Genomic DNA, 25,621 nt, shown 5'->3' with positions numbered 1-25,621 from the left:
CGGTGCTGTGCTCGACAAGACCGGTCTGAGGTTTGGCGATGGGGGATGCGGTCGTATATGCTGCTGGTTCAGATGTTTAATTCAAGGCTCGGAGCCGGCTAGAGTGTGCGCTAGGCTGTTCGCTTGCCCTAAGTAGGGTCCAGCCCTTGCAACTCTTGGCAGTCAGCTCCCCGTCCAGATCACGTGGCCGGAGATACAAGATACAATGTACAGAACCACCACTTTCTTTGGCAACGGATACAGATACCACTACGGATTTATGCTTGATGAAGTTTTATGGCAAGATACGTAGGCAGATGATGCCACGCCGGTCAGTCTGTAGTTTTAATTGCAAAAGAAAAAAAATGTCTCAATTACCTCGAGCTCCGACCAGAGAAAAAGTTGGACAGATCCTCTGCGAGTGCTGAAGCTGGCCGTCGTACAGAGCGGCGCAGCATGCTCTGCTTAATCCAGGCTGGTAATTTTCCCTGTATATTCGCTTTCTCATATCGCCTGTCGATCATCACAATAGCAGCATAATCATTGCGGTGCCTGATAGCTCGCCCAATGCATTGATTGACCGCTCGCATACACGCGTTCTCGTAGAAATCCTTCCCTGCTGCTTTTGCAATTGACTGCCTGTCCTTCTCAGACCCAGAGCTCGAGTTATAAGTTTTCTGCTCGACATGTTGGATCTTGGCTTGCCAAACTGCACTGCGTATGTTTGGAAAAGGCAAACCGATGATCAACACGCCTCTTCCCAGTTTATCGGAGAAGTTTATGCCCTCGGACAGTTTCCCTCCCACGACGGAGAGCAGCAGAGCTCCTTGGCCAGAGTCAATAGTTCTTGTATATTCTTGTAGCAAATCTTCCGTTTTCGCGCCCATGTCCCGACCTTCGTATAGAATAGACTTTTCTCGTTCAATAAGGCTGAGAATAGTCTGCCCCTTCTCGCCCACAAGAGGCTTCCTCCATATGGCCAATATTCGGCTGAGATAATCGTAGCTGGGAAAGAAGGCGACGACGCCATCTGGGATAGCCTGGCACAACGTAGCCACAGTCCGTCCGAGATCAAGAATCTAAAAAAAGGAGCACAGCAAACTGTTAGAAAGTTCTAAAGTCCATGTAGCCACGGCTGAAAAGTCGTCTCTTACCATCTTTTCAGAATCGCGAGAGTCGTAAGTAAAATCAAATTCGGAACCTAGAACGCCGTTGACAAGCGTGTGTGCAATGAGGTTCTCTGGGGGAATAACGTGGCCATAACTGAAAGTATCTAGCCGGCTTGGGGCAATGTAGGAAAACAGGTGATTTCGATAATCACTCATCTATGGTATCGGTCAGCCACTTTAAGCAGATGAGAACATCACAGGAAGGTTCTTGTTATACATACAGGAGACATGGTTCCGCCAGCCAAGATCACTGCCCGGGCATCTTCGACAATCTCCCGGAAATGGTTCGTCGGGTCTAGTAGCATATACTTCAGCTGGATATCATCGTGGCACTTTAGATAGAAAAATCGGCCTTCGGCGGATGGATTCATCAGTGGTAAAAGAAAGCTCTGAACAAGGAAAAGGACAGGTGACGAAGGTTTGTCGTCCGACTGTTGATTCTTCTCTTTCGAAAATTCAACATAGCCGTCGACCTTTCTGGCCAGTTTGCTTTCCTGTAGATACCGAGATAGCTTGTAAGGGTTGATTTGATCGACGCCTTTACCAGCCATCAAATCTGACGGATCCACGGCGCCTTCTGCAGGCAGATTTTTTCCTATGATTGAGCGAAGATGGTCTGCAATCGAACTGATGAGTCTGATGATTTGAGCGATATAGCTTCGGTTCTTCCCTTTCAAGCGCGCCTTGTACTTGCGTGCATATGTTGTTAGTTGAAAAAGTGCAGTCTGTAACTGCGATAGCCTAATTGTTACTGAATGTATATTGCATATTGCATCCATGAGATTGTGGGCCTCATCAATAATGACGACGTGATTCTTGATCGAGAGATCGAGGGCATCTCGAGCTGAACGCTGGAGTAGTAAGGGATAAGGAAGGGTCACAATCTTTTGCGCATTCAGCAGGACATTCAATGATGATTAGAAGGCAGATTCAAAACATACCTCGCTGTGTTTGAGTACTGAGCGGGATGCGTAGTAAGGACAGATTCCCATCCGCTTACCAAGCTTTCCCATGTCCTCGATGTCCTTAATGGTCGCCAAAGTGTGATCACGAAACTGTAGAACCTGCCCTTCATCCTCCTTTGACGGCAAGTAAGGACATCTTTTCTCGGCAGCTACGCCAGGCTGCTGCAGTTCCAAGCAGCGCTCATTGATTGCAGTGGCACTTCCTAAGGACATCACCTTGGGATTTATGCATAAATTCTTTCGCGAACCAAGAGTAAGATGTTTCACGCGTTCTTCGACCTCATCAGTGTGTGCATCGCTCGTGCTGAGCTCCGCTGGCATGCTGGACGGCATTTTGACGCGCCGCAACTCGCTCGAGAATTGGGACAGTTGGGAATGAGTTCTCGAGCAATAGAAGATCTTAACATCATCGTCTCCATTTCCGGCGTCATCCTCAGCGGGAGCCGAGAACTGCTCCTTGAAGCGGTTCAGTAGTTCAAGTGTACTAGTTGAGAGTCCACTGCTATCACCGACTTTCTTGGAAGATGTCATCCTTTCTTCAGCGTCGCTATCATAATCGTCCAGAATAAATTGGTCATTTTGCTCTGGACCTGGGTCACCAGACGATGTATCCAATCTCTGAAGCGTGGTCAGTGCAGAGCAGGTTGTGATGCAGATCTCGATAGACATACCTGCCTCTTCCGAGGTTCTCCTGGGTGATCGGTAGCATGTCTCTGCTTCTCCTCTTCGACTCTGATCTTTTCTAAGCGAGCCTCCAGCGCCCTTCTTTTCTCTGTTACTGCCCGAGCTGACTCGCGCTTGGCAAACTCTAACATCCATTCGGGCTCGCCGTCATCATCGCCTGCAGAACTTCATCAGCGGCAAACCCTTGGTGCTCACACCCTCCGGTACTGACAAGAGGCTTTATTGACGGTATCTTGAAGTGCCTTGCGCTTGTGTTCTCTTAGCCAGGTTATAGAGCCGCATATCAAGCTCAGAGATTTTCCCTATGGTAGAGTTGTGTTAGTGGCCAGGCGTTCTACAGAATAGCAAGCAAGAACTCAGTCTCCGCTCTTGGTCTGATAGTGATCTTTACTTACCGTGCCTGTACCATGTGATTAGTTGGGGTGATCAAGTGACAGGTGAAGCTCAACTTACCGGTCGGAGACTCGAACACTGCGACTTTTCCTTCTTCCAGGCAAGTGTGGAGAGCGCGCATGAACTGGAGTTGTATGTCATATGGGGAGTAAGGATGGTTGAAGTTTTGTGGTTGAGACCCCATGATGCTCAAGGTACCTCCAGTTACTCGCTTCACCAGGTTGACTTTAGTATACTAATTTATGAGGGCATTGACGCCGTCAGGCTCTGCACCACATGTTTCGATGAAGGACCTCAGCTTCAGCGGATATTTGACGGGGACGCGGCGCTGCCGCGAAGAAGCAATAAGATAACCACCTAACGTAAGGTAGGTTGTTGGTAACTACAACGTTCCTTGGATACAAAACAATAAGGTACTTTGGCTGGCATAGTAGAACCTTAGTGATAGACTGAGAAGGATTCGAAATAAATCCATTGACCAATCAGGTTCAAGGTCGGTCTATCTGTCTTCTTACCTTATTTGGGCAAGCAACTTTCTGTGAGCAGTGTGATGACCACCATGGATAGTTTATAGGAACAAAGATGTAGTAATAGTGGTAATTAACTCTGGAAGCTGCTGTAGGAAATCTGACATTATAAATGAACGGGCGTCTATTACTAGCTGAAAAGATGAACCGAACTGAAGCAGTTCAAAATAAAATTTGTTCTCCTGCTGCTACTGCAGCCAAATAGATAGAGGACACCTTTAATTGCCGATAGACGGTAGCTCCGGTATATGGAAGCCCAATCAAAGTAGATCAGAGACATTTACTTTGAACCGTTTGAATATGCCTGCTATCATTTGCTGCAATCCAGGGAGTAAAATGAGAATCCATAACTTGTAAGTTTCCTGAGTCAGGTTATACCTATGCAGTACATAGGCATCACCTTATCCAGGTTCAAAGCCACTGCTTCTAAAATAACAGTGGATACTCTCAGCCTTTAATCTTGTCTAATAAATACTCCCCTATCTACTTTAATAGTAACAAAGATGACTCTTGGCACTATGCGTTATTCAATGTCTCCCCAGAGCTCATTCATTCAGTCTGATTCGAAATCTGACCTTTAAGGTGATTGTATCTGAATGCCTTACCTCAATTGAATTAGACATGCCTTCAAAGAAAGAATGTTGGAAGGTACTCAAATCAAAGATGAGAAATCTCCTTCTCTTTGACAACCACCATGGTACTTATCTGTATCCTTAGACATATGGATGATGATAGAATTGTTTGGTACTCCGCACTGTCATGGCTGTCATCAAAGGATCCTGTAAGACACATCTCTCTCTTTATCACCTTTTGAGGTCTCTCTTTGACTGCAGCCCCTACCTTCCTTTCAACAACTGTCCGCCTTGGTAGTTGTATACAGGAGTAACTATCTACTGTGGAGTATTTGTAGCAGCCTAATCGCAGTACCTACGTTAGCATCTAATAGTGGCTTGGTACGGTATTTACTTTCATAGGCAGCGACCTTACCTTAGTCAAATTCCGCATCCAACTCCCACCCCGCTTCTCATTACTGGCCTTTGGGGTCCATCTACAGTTTACTCCAGTTTCATCCCAGGGATACTTCTTCTTTTGCGCTCAATATCATCCTTACTATGGTCCTATCGTTTCTCTTTTTTTAGTTATTCTCCGCCACTCCTTATTAGAAGGCCTGTCGTGGTCTTATGGTATGAGTTTTCGTTTCGCGGCTTTTCGGATGATGCGCTTGATCTCTACACTTTACCCTGCGCGTCCCGTGTAGTCAGACTGATCTCCCTTCGATCTTATTTCCTCTTGTGTTCTATTTTTAATCCATGAGCCTTTGATTGAAAGGGAAGGAAAAATTAAGGAGCGCCAAAAGAATCGTGTTTCCGTGTCACATCTGATCCGTACTGTTTTCGGCAACGTCTGGAAAAGATTGAAGAAAAGGAAAACAAAGGAGAAGGGGCTATTATCTGGACGATGAATAGACCTCCGCAAGGCCGTGGTCAGCCACGTCTCGGCGCTACATGGTATCCAGGGGGCCAGGATGACTTTTACATGCCAGAAGTCATATCCCCCTCTCCTCAAAGGTGGGATTGCAAATTGCATATTTCAGGGGACTTCCCCCACCCGATTGGTAGCGTCTAACAACACTGATGGTACGCGTTGCTGACCCGATGCACTCGATTTCAACAGGGTAATGCCGGAAGTTCCAGAAAACATGCAGGACAATATAGCCCACCTCGAGCACGAAGCGCGGATCCCCCACCACGGCCAATATGCTCCAGTCCAGCATGATCGCTCACGTTTCCCTGAGCGGTCTTCATCCGTCGCGGTCGCGCAGGGACAGCCGCCACTTGGCGCGGGTTACGATGTCGTCCATCATGAGCACTCCGCGGTCTACGACATGGGATCTTCTACCGTTTCTCCTTTCCCTGTCCTGAGAAACCCCCCGCCAAATGTACCCCCTACCGACGAGCAAAGAGAAGCCAGTTTGGAGAGAGCTCGAATCGCTGTTCTGTCGTCCAACGACCCGGAGATGCAGTTGGCCTGGGCTCAGGACGCTCTCGCCTACGTTGAGGTCGCGGTGCAAAACGAGGCTCGTCTCTCCTTGATTCAGCCTCCCAGGCCGCAGACTCCTCCTGTGGAGCGTCAGTTGAAGCTCGATGCGATGAACATTGTGAACTTCTTGGCGGATCAATACCACCCCAAGGCCGATTTCATCAGAGGCATGTGGCTAGAGTTCGGGAAATTCGGACATCGCGTGGACAAGAAGGCAGCTTTTCGCGCCTATACAAGAGCTGCGGACAGAGGATATGCTCGGGCGGAGTATCGTATCGGAATGCAGTTTGAAAGTTCTGGAGAACCGGAGAAGGCTATCAAACACTACGAAAAGGGAGTCGCCCTTGCTGACTCCGCTTCTTACTATGTATGTTCACGGCAACTTTTCCGTCAAAAATGAGCTCCTTGCTAATGTCACGGCCGGCAGCGTTTGGGCATGATGATCCTCCTCGGCCAGCATGGTCAGCGGCAGGATTACCAGATGGGCTTGGATTATATCAGCCTTGCTGCACAATCTTGCGACGAGAATGCGCCCCAGGGTGCCTACGTACGTGACGTTCTTCTCATTCACGCTCTCAGCGCTTTGGGTCTGACATGACATTCGACAGGTTTATGGTATGCTCTTGGCACGGGAACTCCCGCAGGTCAATGTACCAGAAAGCTACCTTCCCCTGGATCTTAACGCTGCTCGTGTCAACATTGAAAAGGCAGCCTATCACGGATTTGCCAAAGCTCAGGTTAAGATGGGCGCCGCCTATGAACTGGGTCAACTCGGCTGCGACTTCAACCCTGCACTATCCTTACATTACAACGCGCTGGCTGCGCGTCAAGGGGAGCCGGAAGCGGAGATGGCGATTAGCAAATGGTTTCTCTGCGGCCATGAGGGCGTTTTCGAGAAGAACGACGAGTTGGCCTTCAAATTTGCTCATCGTGCTGCGCTCAGTGGATTCCCGACAGCTGAATTTGCGCTAGGATATTTCTACGAGGTTGGTATATACGTCGATGTCGACCTCAAGGAAGCCAGGAGCTGGTATGCCAAGGCTGCCGCGAATGGGAATAAAGACGCTACAAGTCGGATCGACAGCATCTCGCGGTCAAAGACACTGTCGAGGAAGGATCACGAGAATGTCGCGATCGCCCGCATCAAGTCGCGCTACGGGTCGCACCAGCGTGAGAGTTCTCTAGAATCAACGCAAGAGAACCTCGAAATGCCCGATCCATCCAGGATGAGTCTCTCGGACACTGGACACTCCGCCGCGCCTTACCCCGACAGACCAGGGTCCCGTTCCCGGCCCGTTTATCCACAGGGCTACTCAATGGCCGACCCGCGCCCCAGCTCGGCTTTTGGGATCAACCCCAATATCCGTGCGAATGCGCCCAACTACAACCGGGCCGCGTCTTACGGCCCAGGTCCTCAGAATTACCGTAACCCGGGGCCGGGAGCGCCGCCATCGGTTGGACCGATGAGTCCGACAGGTGTGCATAGCCCATCGGGAACACCCAAACTCGATATCGGTTACTCAGCGCCACTTGATCAGCCTCCCAACGCTGATGCTCGGAGACGCCCTCAGCGGCTCGATGGTGCACCCCGGACCGGAAGCCTGCGCGAACTGCTGTCTCCCCTCACTCCCAGGCTAGCTCGATGGGATCGCCACGGCCGCAAGTCTCACCTTCTGCTGCGTCATTCCCTCAGTCGTCAAGAACGTCGACTCCCAAACCCTCCGGAACCCCGCAAGCGCAGCAAGCCAAAAGCCCACAACACAACCTTCCAAACCCTCCGCAGGGGGTCTCCCCGGCAAGGGTCCAAAGACATTCGAAGAAATGGGAGTCCCTACTGCCCAAAAGGACAGTGATTGCGTAAGTTCTTGATTCTCTTCCGGATCGTTTGCACCAGATCTGTGAAGCTAACCTCTGCCTTAGATCATCATGTGATACCCTTGCCGAATCTCTACCTTATGTCTTCACGGGAGAATACCATTTGATACAGCCATTGTCCCAACCGGAGCAAGTAAAGGCGGCGTAGGAGAGGCCCTGATGTAGTGAATGGCCTTCACCGATTGTTTGTCTCAACGTCTCTTTGGACTTGGAGTCGGTCCTTTTCTTGATGTCTTTGAAAAAAGCATTTTCCCCATTTGGGAGGTTTTCGGAATGATTTACCCTATCTTCCCGTGTTTTGTATGTGTGGCAGCCATCCATTCCATTCGAATAAACTGGAAGATTTTGTCATGGTTCAGCGTTCTTGTCTTCCTCATTTATCTGGGATTTATACTTTTCCCGGTTGCTGCTGCTTTATTTCCCAAGGCCAATACTTGTTCTGTAACTCTGGAACAAGACTTGTATGTATATCTAAGAGTTGATGGAGAGCATTTTCCACGTGACGATGATGTCCCTTGTGTGATTGCTGGTTTATACCCTGTACAGTGATGAATTTCAGTCAGAACAACAACGTCCCGGTTCCCCTCGCTCTTCTCTTCCATAGTCTTGACCTTCTCCGGTAAGATTGACCACTTCACCTCTGTCGCCATGACACAGAAGAAGGCGAAAGCGGCCGACATGTCGGTTGGAGGTAAGCCAGCAAGAACTTCAGGACCTCTGTATGCCTCCCGCTTACTCTGCATACCTAGCTGCTAATGACGAAACATCATTGATCCTGGATTACCTTCGTGAGTGTCATGTTGATTCGCAAGACTCTTCTCTCACTTGCACCGTCGACGCTGGCTGCTAACTGGTGTTCTAGGGAAGCAAAAGTAGGTCTAAGTATTCTATGCTAGCAACTTAGTATCTTGAAATGCTGTCTAAACGTTCACAACCAGTCGTCCTTATTCGGTTCGTCCTCTTGATGATGCGCACCTGGTGGTGGTGACCCTAATGTCCTAGCACCTCAGGCCATCGATGTTTCCGCGAATTTGCACAACAAGGTCTCAAAAAGTCAGTACAGTTATTTTACTTCAGGCGAGTGGTCTGGAAGACTCTGACTGATGTCGGACCTATAGCGCACGCCGCGAAGGTCTTGCGAGAACTACACCGGAAGAAGGAGATCGAGGCCCGGGTCTCAGGTGCTCAGTACAATCTTGCAAGCGGAGCGCCTTGGAGACTAACTAAGCCCTACCTGAGTTTTAGGAAAACACACGGTTTATCATGCCGTTCAAGACGCAACCGACGAACTCACAGTGGAGATCATGGCGATGATGGATGAGAAGATCAAGCAGCTGGAAGAACAGTTAGCAAGACTCAAAACCGAGGAAAAGAAAGCGCGAACAGATTTAGCGACGCTCTCCACGAAGCCATTGCTCTGTGAGCTACGACAAGATGTCGGCCAATTTGAGCAAGAAACGCAGGCAGTTTCATCTCGTCTCAAGAAGATTCAAAAAAGTGATTCCATCCAGGTGTCTCCGGAGGAGAGAGCAAAGTTGGGGAAGGAATGGAGACGCTGGAATAGGATCGCTAGTGTCCGTAAGACGATCTGTCGGGATCTATGGAGTAGATGCTTGGAGGTTGTACCGGACAATGTGAGTCGAGAAGAGCTTTGGGTAAGTACACCAACTCTTGATGCTGCAGTACGGCGTCGATCTGCGGCAGTTTCGGCTGACTTTGTCCATCAGGAATCTCTGGGCCTTGAAGGATCCTTTCTTCGTTGAAATGCTACGTTTTATCTGATCAGAGGGAGGTAGAAAAGGTGAGGTACCGTGAGCCACGCGGATGCATAGTCTCGTCGTGCAAGGACTGCTCCAATTGTCATTTGAAGTATTGTCTCCTGCACACTGGATCTTACAGTCCGTTCGGCGGCTTGTTATGCATAGTACCTATGTAGAATCCTGCGGCGTACGGCAGGACCGTTACGATGAGTGGATTGACATGCGGTCAGAGGACAGATCCTGTTTTTATTGAGAGTCGAGTATGAGGAAGGGAAATCGAGGCTTATGAAAAGTATCAGATGATATGGGAGTCGGGATGTATCAAGTCACCGGAGAGGGAAAGGATGAGATTATATTCAACCCAATACTTATGTAATGTCGCACGAGACTCGGTCAGGAGAAAGACCCTCGGAAGGTAATATGACGCCTTTGATGATGATCATTCGTTGCTGGTACAAGCTAGATATTAGTACATATGATCATAGCTACCATCATTCGATATCATGTGCCGTGCAAATCCCTCTCCTTCTTCTTTATATGGTAGACAGTCATGAGGTGGGTTAACCAACCGTTATGAGGAATGAAGAGGATCAGCTATCTGATTAGCATCATCAAATACCATGAATACCATACACATATTAATGTTGGAATATCCTCGAATCGACCTATCTCATTGCCAACAACAATATAATAATATAATCATATAATGATCTTGAATACCACCCAGTACCGACAGAGTATGTAAGTACCATTTATGATTCCCCACCTGTGGAAATCTCCCCGTGCCCAGTATCTATATGATAACTAAAACTACTACTGACTAAATCAACCCCTCCGGATTTTCCAACGGTCTTGACTTCCCTTCTGTTCTGCCTCATCGCAGCCAAAGGGAGTGTCCTCACTCACTCACTCACTCACACTCTCTTTCTTATTCTCATAAAAGTTTACAGATTGATTAACATATTTTAGAGTCCTTTCTTCCAGTGCTCTCGTCCTCGAAATCCGCCATCTCTCCTCTGTGAGATGAAAAATCGTACTCCTCTTCCTGTCCCCTCCGAAGCCCCTCTGCGCAGAACGGCCATTCGCGCAATCCCTCCTCCGGCTTCGACATGGCTGCTCGCAGTCCTCCCAACCAGAGCAGTAAGTCAAGCCCAGGACTCTCTTTTTTTTTTTTTTTTTTTTTTTTTTTTCCGTCCCTCAATCACATACTGTTCCCTTTCTCCGATCGCCCTTCGGTTACTGCAGGATTGTTGCTCTCCATGACCGTTTTTGCTTCGCCCCTCACTTCTCTTCTGGGTGAAAGAAAGAGATAAACTAATTTCAGTCGCTATCTTCTCTAGATACCAAGCATGTACCCTGCAAATTCTTTCGCCAGGGAGCTTGCCAGGCCGGACCTGCTTGTCCTTTCCTACACTCCACAGACGCCGCGATTGACTATGCGCCTTGCAAATATTTCACCAAGGTACGACCTGTAACCGGATCCATCTTGTTCCTACTTCCCCTCCCATAGCGGCGGATACAAGCAATTTCCTTCCTTCCTCATCCTCGATTTCGAGAGCATGCAGTTGACTGGTTTATTCTCCGCACAATTAGGGCAATTGCAAGTTCGGAGCTAAGTGCGCGCTGGCGCATATCCTTCCTGATGGTCGGCGGGTGAATCGTCCAAGTCCCGGTATGGGAATGGGTGGAGGCCATCTCAATCTTGGAGGACGCGTCAACCCTCAAGCATATGTCAATCAAGATTCGGCCTTGACGAACTCGGTCCTCTCCCAACAGCGCTTGGGTAATCATGATCCTCGTTACGCTTCGCAATTGCCGCCTCAAGAGGAGTTCGGTGCTCTACAACAGCAGCAGCAGCCACCCCCACCGCCGTTCGACGCCATCCCTACCATCGATGCAGGTTTAGCGTCGGATGCGGGCTCGAAGTATGGGTCGCCAGCGGACGACACGCGTTTCCCCATGTCCCCGAGTCACCGTCACCTAACCGCTCTTGACGCACAGCTCCCCGCGTCGTTTGACAGTCAAGGCATTTCGCACGTCGCTCGTTATGGCCCCGTGGCCGCATCCGTGCCGTCGAAGTTCGGGTTGGATCTGGCGTCTCCTCCAGCGCAGAGAATGGGTGGTCCGTCAGATGTACTTCGTAATCTCCGTGACACAGCGTACGGGTCCGACTTCAGGAAACCCTCGTCGTTCATGGGGTCATCGCCTCCAGGCATTCCCGAAGATGGGGTAGGACCGAGATTTTTACACTCTGCTAGGCCAGTGAAGTCGCGCATGCTTTCGGCCAGTGTTCCCCGACCCACAGCATTGGATGACTGGGACGACAGCAACTTCCCCATGGAGGAGGATTATCTGCCGATCAATTTGCACGATGATGTCCTCACCCCTCAGGAGAAACTCCGACGCCTATCGCGCACCGATCATGATCTCAGTTCCAGCCACCGCGATTTGAGTGGGCTCGGTATGACCAGCACCAGCTTCTCCAAGGTCGGCTCTCCGCTCGCATCCAGTCCGTCACGGTTTGGTGCCTTATTTGCCAAGCAACGCCAGCAGAAGAAGGATGAAGACTCCCATGGTACATCCTTTTCGCATATCGGCTCGCCTCTTCGTGAGTCCTCCCTCAATCTAGGTACTAGTCCCAGCTTGGGCCCCATCGGAAGCCGACAGATCTCCGGCGATGTCTCTCCATATGTGGCTAGTCCTGGCAGGCAGTCATCGACATCCATGATCTCTCAGCAGCTGAGTAGCATGTCTCTTCACCCTGCTCCGACCCGTCACTCCCCCGCGGTAGGCTCCAACGGCCGCCTGGACCGTACAATCTCGTCGCCTGTCAGCACGAGCAAGATCGACGAGGAGCAAAGTGATTTAGTCTTCTCCATGGAGGAAGAAGACAGCACCAAACGGAACAGTACTTCTTGGGCCACCAACAAGGCGGAATCCAACGATGGGGCATCGACCCCTACAAGCAACTCAGGTTTCCAGCCATGATGTTGTTGAAAATGAATATCTGGAACCAAATTTGCACATGCGTCCATGACAACATTAAAGCACGGAGTTTACGAGCAAAAAGGTACAATTGGGAAATTAAAAAGCAAAAAAGTTTGCACCATCAGTTCAAATTGTGTCCATACCTGGACATTCTAAGGAAAATAACGGTCTTCTCGATGCCCCTGGATTTTACCCCTACTTGCGTTGCCTTTTCATCGTTTCGTCATCGTGTTTCGCATTTTGATGGGAATTTTGCATAGAACGGTCGAGCGAACTATCTGGATCTGACTCTTCCTGTTTCACAACCTCGGTCGCTTGGTCCAGGACCAAATCAGGCATTTAAATTCAGGGTTTTTTGTAACCCGCTTGGAGGTAGTGCTGAGACTGTTGTCATTCTTAGAATTCTTCCTTTCTTTTCTCTTTTCTCATGTCGTTTCATTTGGGTTAACGTCCTATCTCTATCGGACCATTCCGAAGGTCTGCGGACGAAGGAAAGGGAAATTCGACTCAGGTCCAGCCCCATCGGCTCGACGGTTGATTGGCCTCCATCATCCAGCAGGTTATCATGTGTATATTCTTGGTTTGCATCGTTCAATCTTGACTCTACCACAACATCCTCCTTGTTCTGCCTCCGATCTCTTCTCTTTGGGCGAATCTCACGAGGCAATGACGTGTCCTAGCGCCCCTGTTTCTTACCGCCTCCTTTGTCTATCCCATAATTCCGCTATTGGGATTAAGCTGCCCATGGTCACACTCGATATCTTGTCTGTTCTCCAGTCAGCGCATGGTGCGCCTGTGTACGGAGACATCGGGTGATTTGTGTTTCGGGCAGCATCTCCCAGCTTTCCCGCGAGAACAATTGCTTGGGTGTACGGGCTCAAGTGATCGGTGTACATATCTGACCCGAACAGAAGACGCTCGGGCATCCTCAAAGCGCATGCCTAGTCCTACGTCTGGTCCCACAGGCCGGCGGAGGGATATCTTGGACTTTCAGCTTTCATTGTAGTATCTTAATGCTACTAGTATACACAAACGGTGTTGTCGTTCTCGCTCTGCCCATGCCAGACTCCTGAACAGTACGCGCCCTCCCTTTTGCCCCAGTATTGATAAAGCCTTTCAAAGTAAAAACGTGATAACGCCGAGGCTCAAACAAAACACGATCGCCTTGTATTCTCATGGAAAGGCCCTGAGAGGCACCAATGACACGCGACGAAGAACGTGAATTCACCCCCTGGCATTAGATCCTGGGGTCAATATCGTCCATATACATAGCACTACCTTTAAGGCTGACAGTGGTCGCTTTGCTGGAATAAGCCTGGATCTGCGCCGTCTTCTCTTGAGAGATGCGATCAGCCATGATCCTGCGTGCGCGAGCCTCGGCATCCACTTGCTTGGCTGTCTCTGTTTGGTTCGAGTATAGATGTTCGTAGATCTTGTCCGTGCCGACCATGACATGGCTTGTCATGATCTCAACAGCTTTGGCGGTCAACGCCTCCACACGGGCAGCGAGGTCTGTCTCTTCATCAGCACGTAGGCGTTTGACTCGCTCTTCTCGCTCGACTCTTGAGAGATCTTCTTTGCGTTTCCGCTGCTCAACAAGTTTCCGACGTTCCTCCTTAGCAGCCAAATATTTTAGGGAATGACCTAGTTTTTGCTGAAGGGATGGAACGATATCGAGTGGCGGAGCAGAGAAGAAAAGCACATGGCCGGAGTCGTCACAATGAAACTGTTCACGAATATCCTCCGGGATTGCTGCATTTGCCGCCTCATTGAGGCGGAAAACCTCAATTGGACGAGGCGCGTTAGGGTTGTACACCGATGCTGGCGGAACGTGCACACGACCTGCCTGATATGGCGTATATGGAGATGGCTGAGCCGCCGCATACGGGTGCGGCACCGGCGAAGGTTGGTAAGCAGGGGACTGAGGAGTTTGCGGTACAAACGCGCTAGGGCGCCTCTGCAGAGCCGGTTGATAAACCTGGACTGGCGGTACTTGAGGCTGTTGGTAGGCAACTGGGGGCACAGGAACAGGAGAGCCTTGGGTAGGAGGAATTGGGGCGGCTGGAGAGCGCGCAGGGACGGGGACGGCGCCGACTGCAGGAGCCGTGCCGGGACTACCGACGCTTGGTCGCGTAGATGGTTGGCTAATTGATGGCAGACGAGGAGGAACAGTTGACAGTACTGGCTGGGGTAATGACGGGGCGGAGAAGGAGTCGGCTCAGGTGGCGGAGATTCCTGTGTCAAAAGTTTCCAGTCAGTATTCCACAGTTCGAATGGGTTTACGGCCGAAACTCCCCGAGCGGCTAGAAGTTATACTCACATTTTCGTCGCGTGGACGTCGATGTACCGCTCCAACAATGGGCGGCGCATTATCGGCGCCCCAGGTTGGTTTGGGCAGATCGTCAGTTTCCTTTGCATCACTCTTCAGCAAGTGCTTGAGCGGACTCGGTATCTTCTTAATCCTTCGAGGGACATCAAAGAGGTCCATCTCGTAATCTTTTTCTCGCACTTCATCGGGAAGGCAACTCGCCCATGTTTTAATCTTGTTGAGCTTGTGCTTCTCCTCGTTATAGCGTGCCTCACAGACGTATACTTCCTTGTCAGGAGGAAGGCCTCTAGGGCGTCCGCGGTTGTACCGAGTAAAGAACATGACGAAGCAGCGGTCGACAACCTCTTCAATCCGATGATCACGGTACTGGCCAGTCTTGACCACCTCGTTGGGGTAGAAATGTTTCTCAAAGTGATGGACTGTCTGCTCAGGACGGTAGTACCAGCAAGCATTGACCCACTTTTCACCTTCAGAATCCTGCCATGTGCGGTAGATCTGGGCGACGATGGGCTTGGTCACATCGTTCGGATTCTGTATATGAACCCAGTCGCCCACTTTCCACAGCTCACCTTTGTACAGAATGCCATCCGGTAATGGGAGACGACCATCCTCCATCAGATATTCGCTGTCAGGTTTCCTCTTCTCAATCTCAGCAAGCCTCCTCGCCTCCACTTGCAAATCAACAGCGTCCTTGTATATCTGACTGTCCGGCTGGTTGTAGGCTTTGGCATTGTTGAACATCAGATCCATATCGCGCATGAAATGGTCAACTGAATTGTACTTCTTGCGCTTGGACTTCCGCTTGATAATGTCGATCGCAATCGGCTCCTTAATTTCAACGTAATAGTCCGGATATGTAGCTTTGTCTGGCAAGCGTTCAAAGTGTCGCACTTTGAGCATGCCAAGAGGCCCTTTTAGCTTCCGGATCCCCTTCAAAACTGCCTTAATTCTGGCTTCCATGGGGGTGTCGACACGCGGGGGCCGGCCCCGCTTCTTTCTGAGCTCTGGGTCGGCTGATTTATGCCCGTCATCCTTCCCTGCGTCTCGTTTCCAGCCAGGGCGGGGACCCCGCTTCTTCTTGCGACGACCATCATCATCGGACTCATCCTCGTCGTCCTCCTCATCATCATCCTCATCATCCTCATCTTCCTCCTCGGGAAGAGGATCCGCCTCCGGAATCTCTCCTAGATCGGGAAGCTCGGCTTCTTCTGCAGTGATAATCCCTTGTTTAACCAGTTTTTCAAATTCTGCTATGAAGACGTCCTAACGTGGAGAACGAGGATCAGCACGGTGGTATTCGGCGACAGATATGGAGTTAAAACCTTTATGAGTGGTACGAACCTTTATTACAAGCGCATCCTCATACGCTTGTGAATTTGGCCGATTATACGTCTGCGCATTGTGAGGGATCTAAAGCGAAGATAACAGCATGAGTAAAAGCCATAATCAGGTGGTTCCATAATGGCAGAGAAAAAGCTGCGAAACTTACCAGGGCGCAGTCTCGCACAAACTCGGCGAAGTTCTTGTACTCTCGCTTGTTTATCTTCTGTTTCAAGATACTAAGGGCCATGGGCTCTTTGATGATCTCATAATAATCAGGAACATTGCGCTTATTCACGCTGCGCTGAAACAGCCTGGACGGGTCATGGCCACTTTAAAGCGAAGAAAGTCAGCTATATCTAAACGGCGCGGGCACAGCTCAATCTGTTGAGACGTTGAGATTGGGGCTTTTCTTTCTGCTGCGTTGTTCTGCTTGAAAGTCGCAAGGGGGAAAAAAAACTGGACTTACTCCTCTTCTCTGAATTCATAGATAGCCAGAACAACGTCCATCATCGACCTCCATTGATCGTCGGTGACGCCGCCCGTCGCAGAACTATCGCCCTTGCCATCATCTTCAATCGATTTGACCGGCTCCTCAGGAGCGGGTTGGCTTTGCGACGGTTCCGACGCCTTTTCCATGCTGTTAACAACACCCCTAACACTGAGAGTGACACCCACAGTCAGAAAGCGGGTGCAGAAAGTCTCAAGATAGCCGACCACACTCTTTCAGGGAGATGCAGATTGCTCAATCTGGCGCGCAAAAAAAGAGGCGAGATGAGGAGAGAGGTTCGCGCAGTCATTACGCTGACTCAGCGAGTTCCTGTCACGGTTTGACCGGAACGATACCATACGGTAACTGTCTGAACGTTACCGACCGTTGTATATTTAGGTACCTATTTCATACAGGGGTTGGGACATTCATTGGTAATATTATGCACATCCAAGTTTCCAGCGGACCTTACCTACTGGCTGATTTCTGATGTTTCACAACCATCAAGCCTTGTCAAGACCAATCTTCTCTTCTACTCCGTATCAGCTTCCGCATGATAGAAATATGGACTAAGTCGATACGGATTAGCGTAAGGACGGCCAGTGCGGGGATAGCTCGAAGCCTCCCGTCTCTGGACGCATGTGTACGGTACCTATCTCCTGTCGTCATTGTCTTTTGAGCCTTCCATAGCACCGTGCGCAGCGTGTATGTCTACGAGCTCGGTCATATTCTTTTTCTTTGGTTTAGCCATGTCTGAGGACTTTGTGAACCAACACAATGACCGGGATGTTATGCCCGAAATTTCTCAGCAACTCAAAAGTACAATTCGCGCCATTTCCCAGTACCTACTCCAAGTCTCCGTGTCCTAAGGGAAATGCACCACCAGCCCCACATTCAACCGGTTGCTGCTCATCAATCGTCATTCCATCTCATCCACACCTCCGGTGGCTCTATTTCGTACCGGCGACTAGATACTCCCGTGTGCCCTGATACTCTGAAATTTTTTTCGATCTGCTGTCTGGATTCTGAAGGCTAGGCTTTCTGTCCTGGACGTATCGACAAGGTAGTTGACGTTTCCCATCGGTCTTGTCCCAACATTTCGGCACTCTATCTACTTAGCTAGTGGGAGATGAGGATCCGAGTCCGTGGACCTGCTGGACAGTCTACCGTCACTCTTGATGACACTGCAACTGTCAACGATCTTCGCGCTCACATTGTCGAGAAGACTGGGTTGACAGCATATGATGTGAAGTATGGATATCCCGACCTCAAACCTCTGATATTAGATGGGTTCCCTTCGGAACAGAAAATCAGAGACCTCGGGATTAGTTTAAATGGCGAACAACTGCTCGTCACCAGGAAGGAGGATTCGGCACCGACGACTCTGCCACAAGCACCAAGCGCCAAGGACAGTGAAAGACCATTATCCACGGCGCAGGATGATGATGGAAAACTGTCTCTAACGCGCAAGCCCCATGAGGGTGTGTCGGATGATCCTCCCGAGATTGCTTCGCCCGAACATTCAGGCACTTTTGTGTTGCGCATCATGCCTGACGATAACTCCTGTCTGTTTCGCGCGGTAGGGAGTGCAATCATGGGAGGAATGGACACTATGACCGAGCTTCGGTCGATTGTCGCCCAGACTATTCAAGCGAACCCGGACGTTTACTCGGAGGCAGTGCTAGAGAAAAGGCCGGACGACTATTGCCGTTGGATTCAGCAGGAGGACTCATGGGGCGGAGCAATAGAGCTCAGCATTTTGAGCAAACATTTCGATATCGAGATCTGCTCAATCGACGTGCAAACGCTGCGGGTTGATCGGTTCAATGAAGGTCCGCCCACACGGTGTGTCCTGGTGTATTCTGGGATTCACTATGATACCATTGCTTTGTCACCGTCGGATCCACCATATACACACGCTTATGCCCCTCCGGAGTTTGATACCAAGGTCTTTGATGCAGCCGATCCGGTAGTTCTGGAGAAAGCGCTGGCGTTATGCGAGATTCTTCAGAGCAAACATTACTTTACGGATACTGCAGGCTTTCGCATTCGCTGCAATACTTGCGGCGGTATTTTCATCGGCGAAAAAGGCGCTACCACGCATGCGACACAGACAGGACATTATGATTTCGGCGAAGCAAGCTGAAAAAGCCGCAACGGGTACAGCCGGCTACGTGTTCCCGATATCTTGCACTTTGCATACATTGTTGGATAAGGTATATCTCCACGAGGAGTGCGGGGAGTTCTCAAACCATATGCAGAAATGTGAAAAACCGAGGATCGAGAACGTTGTAGTACAACACATAGCAGCGCATTTATATATAGCGGACTCATTGGATTGACACAAACAAAATGCCGTTCTTAGTGGGATATCATAATCATACATAATTTCCAAACCTTCTACACCATCGCTACTTCATCCGCCCCGTCATCATCTCTATCGCCTTCTTCGTCCTCCCCAGTATCTGCGCTGTCCTCAGGATGTCCGCCCCACTCCACATCGTGCTCAATAGGGTTGGTGAAGAACTCGTGCCGCAAAGCTTCCCTGGCACTTAGTCGTTTGTACGGGTCCAGCTCCATGAGACCAGCCAAGAGTCGAGTGGCTTGCCTCTCGCTCTCGGTCAATTCTTCCACGCAACTGGCCCATTTCACCAGTTTCTCCCAGCCATAGCCCTTTTCGCCAATGGTAGGAATGTTGGTTTCGAAAATCTGACCATGCATGGCCGCTGCAGTCTTCATCCGACGGGTGCCAAATATACTTGCCATTTCGATCATGGCATCAACATCGTCAGCAGAGTTGAAAAAAGGGAATCGACGTCCAAGCAAGGTTAACAAAATCACGCCGGCAGACCACATGTCTATCTTGGTTGTTTGAGATGTACATTTGAAAAGAACCTCCGGCGCCCGGAAGCCGCGAGTTCCCGCTCGATTAGCACGTCTTGCCGGCCGTGAATCGTTCTTAGGGTAGCCGGCCGAGAGCGCGGACGTAGAGCAATGCGTATAATAGTAGCTCTGCAGCAACCGATTGCGGCGCACAAAGTTTGGGATGGCGCAAAGACAGGTGCCAGTATATTCCGACCCCTCACGCTGGAAAAGACGAATGAGAAACTCAGTAGTGAAACAGTTGAAAGTGGACACTTACTTCCGCCAGACCAAAGTCTACAAGGACTCCTTCGCGGAGCTCGGGGTTGTACAAGAAGTTACTGTCAAGGGGCTTAGAAAACGAGTGACGCAATGGGCCGACACACAGCAATCCACTTACGTTGGCTTGATGTCTCGATGAAGAATATTGTGCTTATGGACGGAGTTTAGCGCGGTGAAAAGGGATCTGAAATAATGTCGCATATCGGCGACCATGAATGTGCGATATTGAATGCGAAAGTCGGTATGGGGAAAGAAAGGCAAGACAGCCACAACCTGGTCCTGGTGCCTGAAAGCTGTGATCAAAGGGCACACGGACCGGCAGCCCCGAAGGTCATGGAGCAGCTCCAGCTCGTTTTGGATCCTCAACGGACTGCTGGTAACGTAGATCTTCTTCAGTGCAACATATCGCGGTTTTCTCCGTTTGGTGACCGACTCCTCCACTCGTCGTCTCTTTGCCGGGGACTTGACCAGTCACTGCTTTGGTTTTCCTGGAAAGTGTCCCAATCATTCTTGTAATGGTCGTACAAAAGGTCCTCAGCTTTGTAGACTGTTGAAAATGTCCCTATGGTAATCAAAGTCCAACGCTCAGCATACATTCAACAAGTGGGAAGGGACAATTCCAGTCATGAGATAGAAGGGATGTCGGTACCTTCACCGATCCTGTTCACCAGACGGAATCGATCAGAGATCCCCGGAAATGTATCCTCAAGTTTCTTCATGTCTTCCCGGACAGAGTCGTCCACTTCTTCTTCCTCATCCTCATCTCCGTGGTCGCTCTCTCCGCGACGTGAGTCTACCGAGGCGTCACTGTCTGTGGCAGTACCATCGTCTACCACAGCCATGTGTCCTTGTGTGCAATGATGGTCCGTAGCCCCAGACTTTTGCAGTCCAAAGACACCAGTAATTGGGGCGTGCATTGTGGACATGTCACTGACCAGAGAGATGTTACCACCAATATGGCCGAAGCTAAGTGAGGGGTTCCTCAAAGATCTTGCATGGACCGACGCGATCGACTGGATCAGGGCCCCAGACCACAGGGTTGGCAATGCGTTCTGGGAATGAGTGGATTATGCAGGACAGCGCGTCGAGGATCTCTCAAATCATCAATTTCGCAGTTGGTGACGACGGTAGGCGCGTATATGATTGTATATGATCCATCAAAATGGTTGGGTCTAAAATAGTGAAAAGCAGCATGCAAATTGTCCCTATCAGGTATGGTGGTGTTTGTTTACTTCTGCTTAGGATACAGAATTAGTTACAGGTAATATAACCAAGGTACCGAGGTACCTAAGGTACATTAAGCATATTCAACTTAGGGTAATCTGCTATCCTACACAGTACAGTTCAATACATTTCATGAGTCTCTTCATTTCACTGTATTCCATTCTGTTAAGCCTGTACAATGAGTTTCAGTCTTAAGCTGATTGTGTACCTGGTACCGCAGATTCCATACAGTATTTGCAATGTAACATACAGGATTTCACCCACCCCCATTCAGGATAAGATACTGTTGTACCGCCGCCGCAGAATGATCTAAAAAGGCAAAACACAAACAAAACCTACGGCACGCCTTGCATCACCAAACATTCTCCTCCCTTCCCGCCGCCGGCTCTTTCACGCAAACTCATCCCCCTCTCTACCCCCACTCCGAAGTGTGAAAGCCCCATTCCGTCGCTCAACCTCTTTAAGTGTCCTTCGAGGACATCCTCGCAGTCGGCTCAGGATGGAGGACAGGATTCAGTTCGATATCAACGAGTCACTCAAATATTACTTGAGTGATCCGGCCTCCGTTCCGACAAACGATGCCGATCCGGAACTGCTGGATTGCGAAAGCGACCTCGAGCATTTAACGCCAGTATTGATCGATAATGTGCTCAATCCCATTGTAGATGCTGTGGCTGAGAACCCCGAAGCATTGGCGAGACAGTCATTTTTTGACTCACTGCAATTCCTTCTAAAGTGCGCGATGGCCCCTTCTCCGTTCTCCGAGTTTTCTGGCCCAGTGGAACCCATTCTGAACTTCTCAATCTCTGCAGATATTCGTCTTTCCTCCCTACGAAGTCCCTCAGCAAACTCCTCGATCTGATAGTGTCCGGACTGTCTGTCGAAGCAGATATTATCCATGGAGATCTCGAAGCCGACGAGCAGGATGCTATCCAGCACCATAAACAGCTATTGGAGATGTATGGCTTCTTGCTTCAATGGGCTCTCTCTGCTGTGGAAGTCAAAGCGGCCGAAAAGCCCGCGGAGGCTGCGCCTGCTCGGAGAGGTGTAGGTAAATCGGGAAGGTCCAAGAACAGCAACAAGGACGGTACATGGGACTGGACAGCGCAGATTCAGATATCCATGGAGACGATGTGCAAAGTGATGAAACTTAAATTAAGCAGGATTTTCATGACCACATCGGACCGCGACACTTTCGTCAACTTGTTCACCCGTGCGATTTACCTCATTCTGGAGAGCGAGCAACGGGTCAAGAGCCTAGCCATTCGAATGCATGCTTTCAAAGTTCTTTGCATTGCTGTGAAACATCATGGCCATGCATTTGGTAGGGTCCACGAACATAATGAGCAGTGATGTCTGAGCTAATATGCTGTGAAGGAGCGCAGACATCCATCGTACAAAGCCTGACCTATTTTGAGCATCTGTCAGAGCCTATGGCTGAATTTTTACACATTCTTGCGGAGCAATATGACTATCCACAACTATCGGACGAAATATTGAAGTACTTAGATGTCTCACGCATCACCACTGAACTATGGCTAATCGATCGCAGGGAACTTGGAAACAAAGAATTCAACTCGAACGACACACGGGGGCCGAAATCAGTTTCGGCCTTTATCGTGAAGCTCTCAGAGCTGGCGCCGCGGCTGATCATCAAGCAGATGACTTTATTGGCCAAACAATTGGATAGCGAAGTAATATCCCCAAGGCAATCTTATTGGTTGAGTACGAAGATGGGGCTAATCATTTCTACAGTCATACACTCTTCGTTGCGCTGTTGTTGAGGTTTGCGGGAATCTAATTGCGGACCTTAACAGACAAGAAGAACGCAGTGAGAACTACAAAACCCAAATCAATGCGTTCTTTGATGTCCTAGAAGAGAGATTTCTCGACGTCAATCCCTACTGCCGTTGCCGAGCCATTCAGGTATATATGAGGATCTGTGACCTAGAACAGAAGTTCCCCAAAAGACGACAGGCAGTTGCGGAGCTGGCGGCAAGAAGCTTGGAAGACAAAAGCAGCAATGTGCGACGCAATGCGATCAAATTACTTGCGAAACTGGTCTCTACCCACCCATTCAGTGTAATGCACGGCGGACAGCTTTCCTACAAAGAGTGGGCGGCTCGTCTCGACAATGTTGATGCGGAACTTAATGCACTACGGCCACCTGAGACACCCGGCTTCGATGGTGGTGAGGCTTCACATGTCGACAGCGAGCTGTTAGACGACGCGACCCAGATACCTGAAGATTCCCCGTCGAAGGCACCACGCATGACCGATGCCGAAAAAGCTGCCGCCATCCAAAAGGCCGCGGAACAGGCAGCGACGTCCGAACTACTGGCACGACTGCAGCTAACCAGGAAATACTACAACGAAGCCATCCGTTTCATTGAGGTGCTTCACTCCGCCTCAGCAGTGGTCTCTCAGCTCCTGTCATCTCGAAACAAGAGCGAAGTCATTGAAGCCATGGACTTTTTTGTAGTGCTTGATGCATATAAGGTTGAGACTGCACGCAGTGGCATCAGGCGCATGCTGCGACTCATCTGGACCAAAGGCAACAGCGATGAAGGCAAAGGAGTTCAAACCCATCTGATTGACTGCTACAAGGGTCTGTTCTTTGATGCGCCGGACTCGTTCGGCCCCAATGATGCCGCAAACTACGTTGCCCGGAACATTATCAGTTTGACCTTTGGCTCAACACCTGCCGAGTTGACATGCCTCGAACAATTGCTCAGTACCATGATGAAAGCCGGTCACATCTCGGATGCGGTTATTGCGAAGCTTTGGCAAGTCTATGGCGTCCAACGCAAAGAGATTTCCAAAACTCAGCGGCGGGGTGCCATTATTATCCTCGGTATGCTAGCCCTGGCGGATCCAGAGGTTGTAATCAAGGAGACCGAAGTTATGCTGCGCATCGGGCTGGGCAACATAGGCAGAAGTGATCTGTTGCTTGCGAAATACACCTGCATTGCGTTGAAGCGAATGGTGCCTGGACGTCAGGCGAAATCGAAAGATGCTGGCATTCCCAAGCTAGCAAATGATCACCCAGTTCTCAGTAAGCTTGCCGCCATGGTCGAAATTGTGTCGGACAGCAAAGAGTGGTATGGGGTGGCAGAGCAAGCCATTGGAGCCATATATACGCTCTCAAAGCATCCAGATGTCCTTTGCTCTGATATTCTAAAGCGTAAGACTAGGGCTGTGTTTCAGCCGCAGCTGCAACGGCCTTCTTCCAAGGCCTCTGGCGATGAAGACGAGCAGCGCCCTGGAACAGCCTCCACTGATGGTCAAGGCCCGCGGCCAAAGACATCTTCCGCCGCACTGTCTCAGTTGCTTTTTATTGTCGGCCATATCGCTATTAAGCAGATTGTCCATCTTGAGCTATGTGAACTTGACTTCAAGCGTCGCAAGGCAGAACAGGAGAAGCATAAGGCTGCCAATACAGCCGCACACAAGGACAACCAGACGGGCGAGGATGATGAATTGGACCTAATTGGTGGGACGACCGAAGATGACTTCGCGGAGGCCATGTCTCACATTCGAGAACGGGAATTGCTCTACGGAGAGAATTCTCTCCTGTCGAACTTCGGGCCTCTGGTTGCGGAGATTTGCGCTAATAGTAACGCTTATCCCGATCGCAACCTTCAGGCGGCAGCGACTCTGTGTATGGCCAAGCTGATGTGCGTATCAGCCGAGTATTGCGAAAAGAACCTCCCCCTCTTGATCACCATCATGGAGCGCTCAGAGGACCCGACCGTCCGCAGTAACGCGGTTATTGCTCTTGGGGACATGGCTGTTTGCTTCAATCATCTCATCGACGAGAACACAGATTTCCTATATCGTCGACTTAACGATGATGATGTATCCGTCAAGCGCACTTGTCTGATGACACTCACATTCCTTATTTTAGCTGGACAAGTCAAAGTCAAGGGACAGTTGGGCGAGATGGCCAAATGCTTGGAGGATGATGACAAGCGCATCGCTGATTTGGCTCGCATGTTTTTCACGGAATTGGCGACTAAGGACAATGCAGTGTACAATCACTTTGTCGACATGTTCAGTCTGTTGAGTGCTGAGCGGAATCTTGAAGAGACTGCTCTGAGACGTATCGTTAAATTCCTGATCGGCTTCGTTGAGAAGGTGAGTTACCCAAAATCTGACGAGAAGTGGCGCGTATCTATTCGTCGCAACGCGTCTCTGACTGTTTCTTCTACAGGAAAAACATGCCAGGCAGTTGGCCGAGAAACTTGCTGCTAGACTGCCTCGATGTGAAACCGAGCGCCAGTGGAACGATGTGGCTTATGCTCTGTCCCTCCTGCCTCACAAGAACGAGGATATCGCAAAGACAATAAGCGCAGGTTTCAACAAAGTTGTCACTGCAAATTCTTGAGTTAATTGCAGGTGTTGGGGTTGGATTGGTGGTTGACCATGGGCATTCCATTTCTGTCGAGGAGTAAAGGCGCAGCTTTTGGGACTGTGGGAAGGAAAGTTTACTTCATGATCACGAATATATATGGCTTCATGCAGCTACTCTCTTCTTTTGTTTACCATGTTTTTTTGGCCTCATTTTACATGGTGTACGGGGCTGATTCCCGTAGCTTCAAGAAGCGTATTTCCCGTTTAGATGTTATGCATTCAGGTCACCCTTCCGAATACGCTCAGAATGTAAAGTAAGGGTAACGGAATGGCCTCTTGAAAAGCAGTCTTCTTCTATTATCAACAAACAGTTTACGGAAA

The 25,621-nt window shown here is 49.8% G+C and overlaps 8 protein-coding genes across 8 annotated transcripts; 5 read left to right on the top strand and 3 right to left on the bottom strand.

The window, feature by feature from the left end:
* Positions 1 to 312: 312 nt before the first annotated feature.
* Positions 313 to 3,618, bottom strand: chl1 (DNA helicase). The gene is made up of 7 exons (XM_024823575.1): positions 3,246 to 3,618; positions 3,009 to 3,099; positions 2,785 to 2,954; positions 2,090 to 2,731; positions 1,370 to 2,032; positions 1,134 to 1,304; positions 313 to 1,058 (listed from the first exon to the last, which is right to left on the bottom strand). The coding sequence occupies exons 1-7, from the start codon at positions 3,372 to 3,374 to the stop codon at positions 354 to 356; spliced, it is 2,571 nt and encodes an 856-aa protein (XP_024680178.1). The 5' UTR covers positions 3,375 to 3,618; the 3' UTR covers positions 313 to 353.
* A 1,557-nt stretch (positions 3,619 to 5,175) lies between these two features.
* P174DRAFT_462121 (putative chitin synthase activator (Chs3)) lies at positions 5,176 to 7,626 on the top strand (the record flags this gene model as incomplete). Its single annotated transcript, XM_024830096.1, has 6 exons — positions 5,176 to 5,285; positions 5,392 to 6,124; positions 6,185 to 6,304; positions 6,366 to 7,372; positions 7,396 to 7,461; positions 7,494 to 7,626. 6 exons carry the CDS (start codon positions 5,176 to 5,178, stop codon positions 7,624 to 7,626), a joined length of 2,169 nt encoding a protein of 722 aa, XP_024680177.1.
* Positions 7,627 to 8,280: 654 nt separating this feature from the next.
* On the top strand, positions 8,281 to 9,395 carry P174DRAFT_410185 (putative TBP interacting domain protein; the record flags this gene model as incomplete). The annotated part of the gene is made up of 2 exons (XM_024824231.1): positions 8,281 to 8,323; positions 8,878 to 9,395. The coding sequence occupies 2 exons, from the start codon at positions 8,281 to 8,283 to the stop codon at positions 9,393 to 9,395; spliced, it is 561 nt and encodes a 186-aa protein (XP_024680176.1).
* Positions 9,396 to 10,098: 703 nt separating this feature from the next.
* Positions 10,099 to 12,380, top strand: P174DRAFT_462120 (putative spindle poison sensitivity protein Scp3; the record flags this gene model as incomplete). Its single annotated transcript, XM_024830095.1, has 6 exons — positions 10,099 to 10,129; positions 10,276 to 10,334; positions 10,362 to 10,439; positions 10,466 to 10,532; positions 10,733 to 10,854; positions 10,986 to 12,380. 6 exons carry the CDS (start codon positions 10,099 to 10,101, stop codon positions 12,378 to 12,380), a joined length of 1,752 nt encoding a protein of 583 aa, XP_024680175.1.
* A 1,039-nt stretch (positions 12,381 to 13,419) lies between these two features.
* On the bottom strand, positions 13,420 to 16,766 carry P174DRAFT_443542 (putative RSC complex subunit (RSC1)). The gene is made up of 5 exons (XM_024827861.1): positions 16,499 to 16,766; positions 16,199 to 16,361; positions 16,051 to 16,119; positions 14,697 to 15,972; positions 13,420 to 14,597 (listed from the first exon to the last, which is right to left on the bottom strand). Exons 1-5 carry the CDS (start codon positions 16,666 to 16,668, stop codon positions 13,618 to 13,620), a joined length of 2,658 nt encoding a protein of 885 aa, XP_024680174.1. The 5' UTR covers positions 16,669 to 16,766; the 3' UTR covers positions 13,420 to 13,617.
* Positions 16,767 to 17,648: 882 nt separating this feature from the next.
* Positions 17,649 to 18,665, top strand: P174DRAFT_374241 (ubiquitin-specific protease OTU1; the record flags this gene model as incomplete). The annotated part of the gene is made up of 1 exon (XM_024822565.1): positions 17,649 to 18,665. One exon carries the CDS (start codon positions 17,649 to 17,651, stop codon positions 18,663 to 18,665), a length of 1,017 nt encoding a protein of 338 aa, XP_024680173.1.
* Positions 18,666 to 18,850: 185 nt separating this feature from the next.
* P174DRAFT_514031 (serine/threonine protein kinase CDC7) lies at positions 18,851 to 20,822 on the bottom strand. The gene is made up of 5 exons (XM_024832046.1): positions 20,313 to 20,822; positions 20,127 to 20,225; positions 19,782 to 20,103; positions 19,662 to 19,722; positions 18,851 to 19,606 (listed from the first exon to the last, which is right to left on the bottom strand). Exons 1-5 carry the CDS (start codon positions 20,587 to 20,589, stop codon positions 18,920 to 18,922), a joined length of 1,446 nt encoding a protein of 481 aa, XP_024680172.1. The 5' UTR covers positions 20,590 to 20,822; the 3' UTR covers positions 18,851 to 18,919.
* Positions 20,823 to 21,280: 458 nt separating this feature from the next.
* Positions 21,281 to 25,528, top strand: P174DRAFT_443538 (condensin subunit YCS4). Its single transcript, XM_024827860.1, has 6 exons — positions 21,281 to 21,622; positions 21,700 to 22,211; positions 22,265 to 22,388; positions 22,440 to 22,581; positions 22,643 to 25,024; positions 25,101 to 25,528. Exons 1-6 carry the CDS (start codon positions 21,387 to 21,389, stop codon positions 25,272 to 25,274), a joined length of 3,570 nt encoding a protein of 1,189 aa, XP_024680171.1. The 5' UTR covers positions 21,281 to 21,386; the 3' UTR covers positions 25,275 to 25,528.
* Positions 25,529 to 25,621: the final 93 nt, after the last annotated feature.

The sequence above is a fragment of the Aspergillus novofumigatus genome, assembly GCF_002847465.1.
Source record: "Aspergillus novofumigatus IBT 16806 chromosome Unknown P174scaffold_6, whole genome shotgun sequence".
Lineage (NCBI taxonomy): Eukaryota > Fungi > Ascomycota > Eurotiomycetes > Eurotiales > Aspergillaceae > Aspergillus > Aspergillus novofumigatus.
This window is presented reverse-complemented; position numbering and strand designations above follow the sequence as displayed.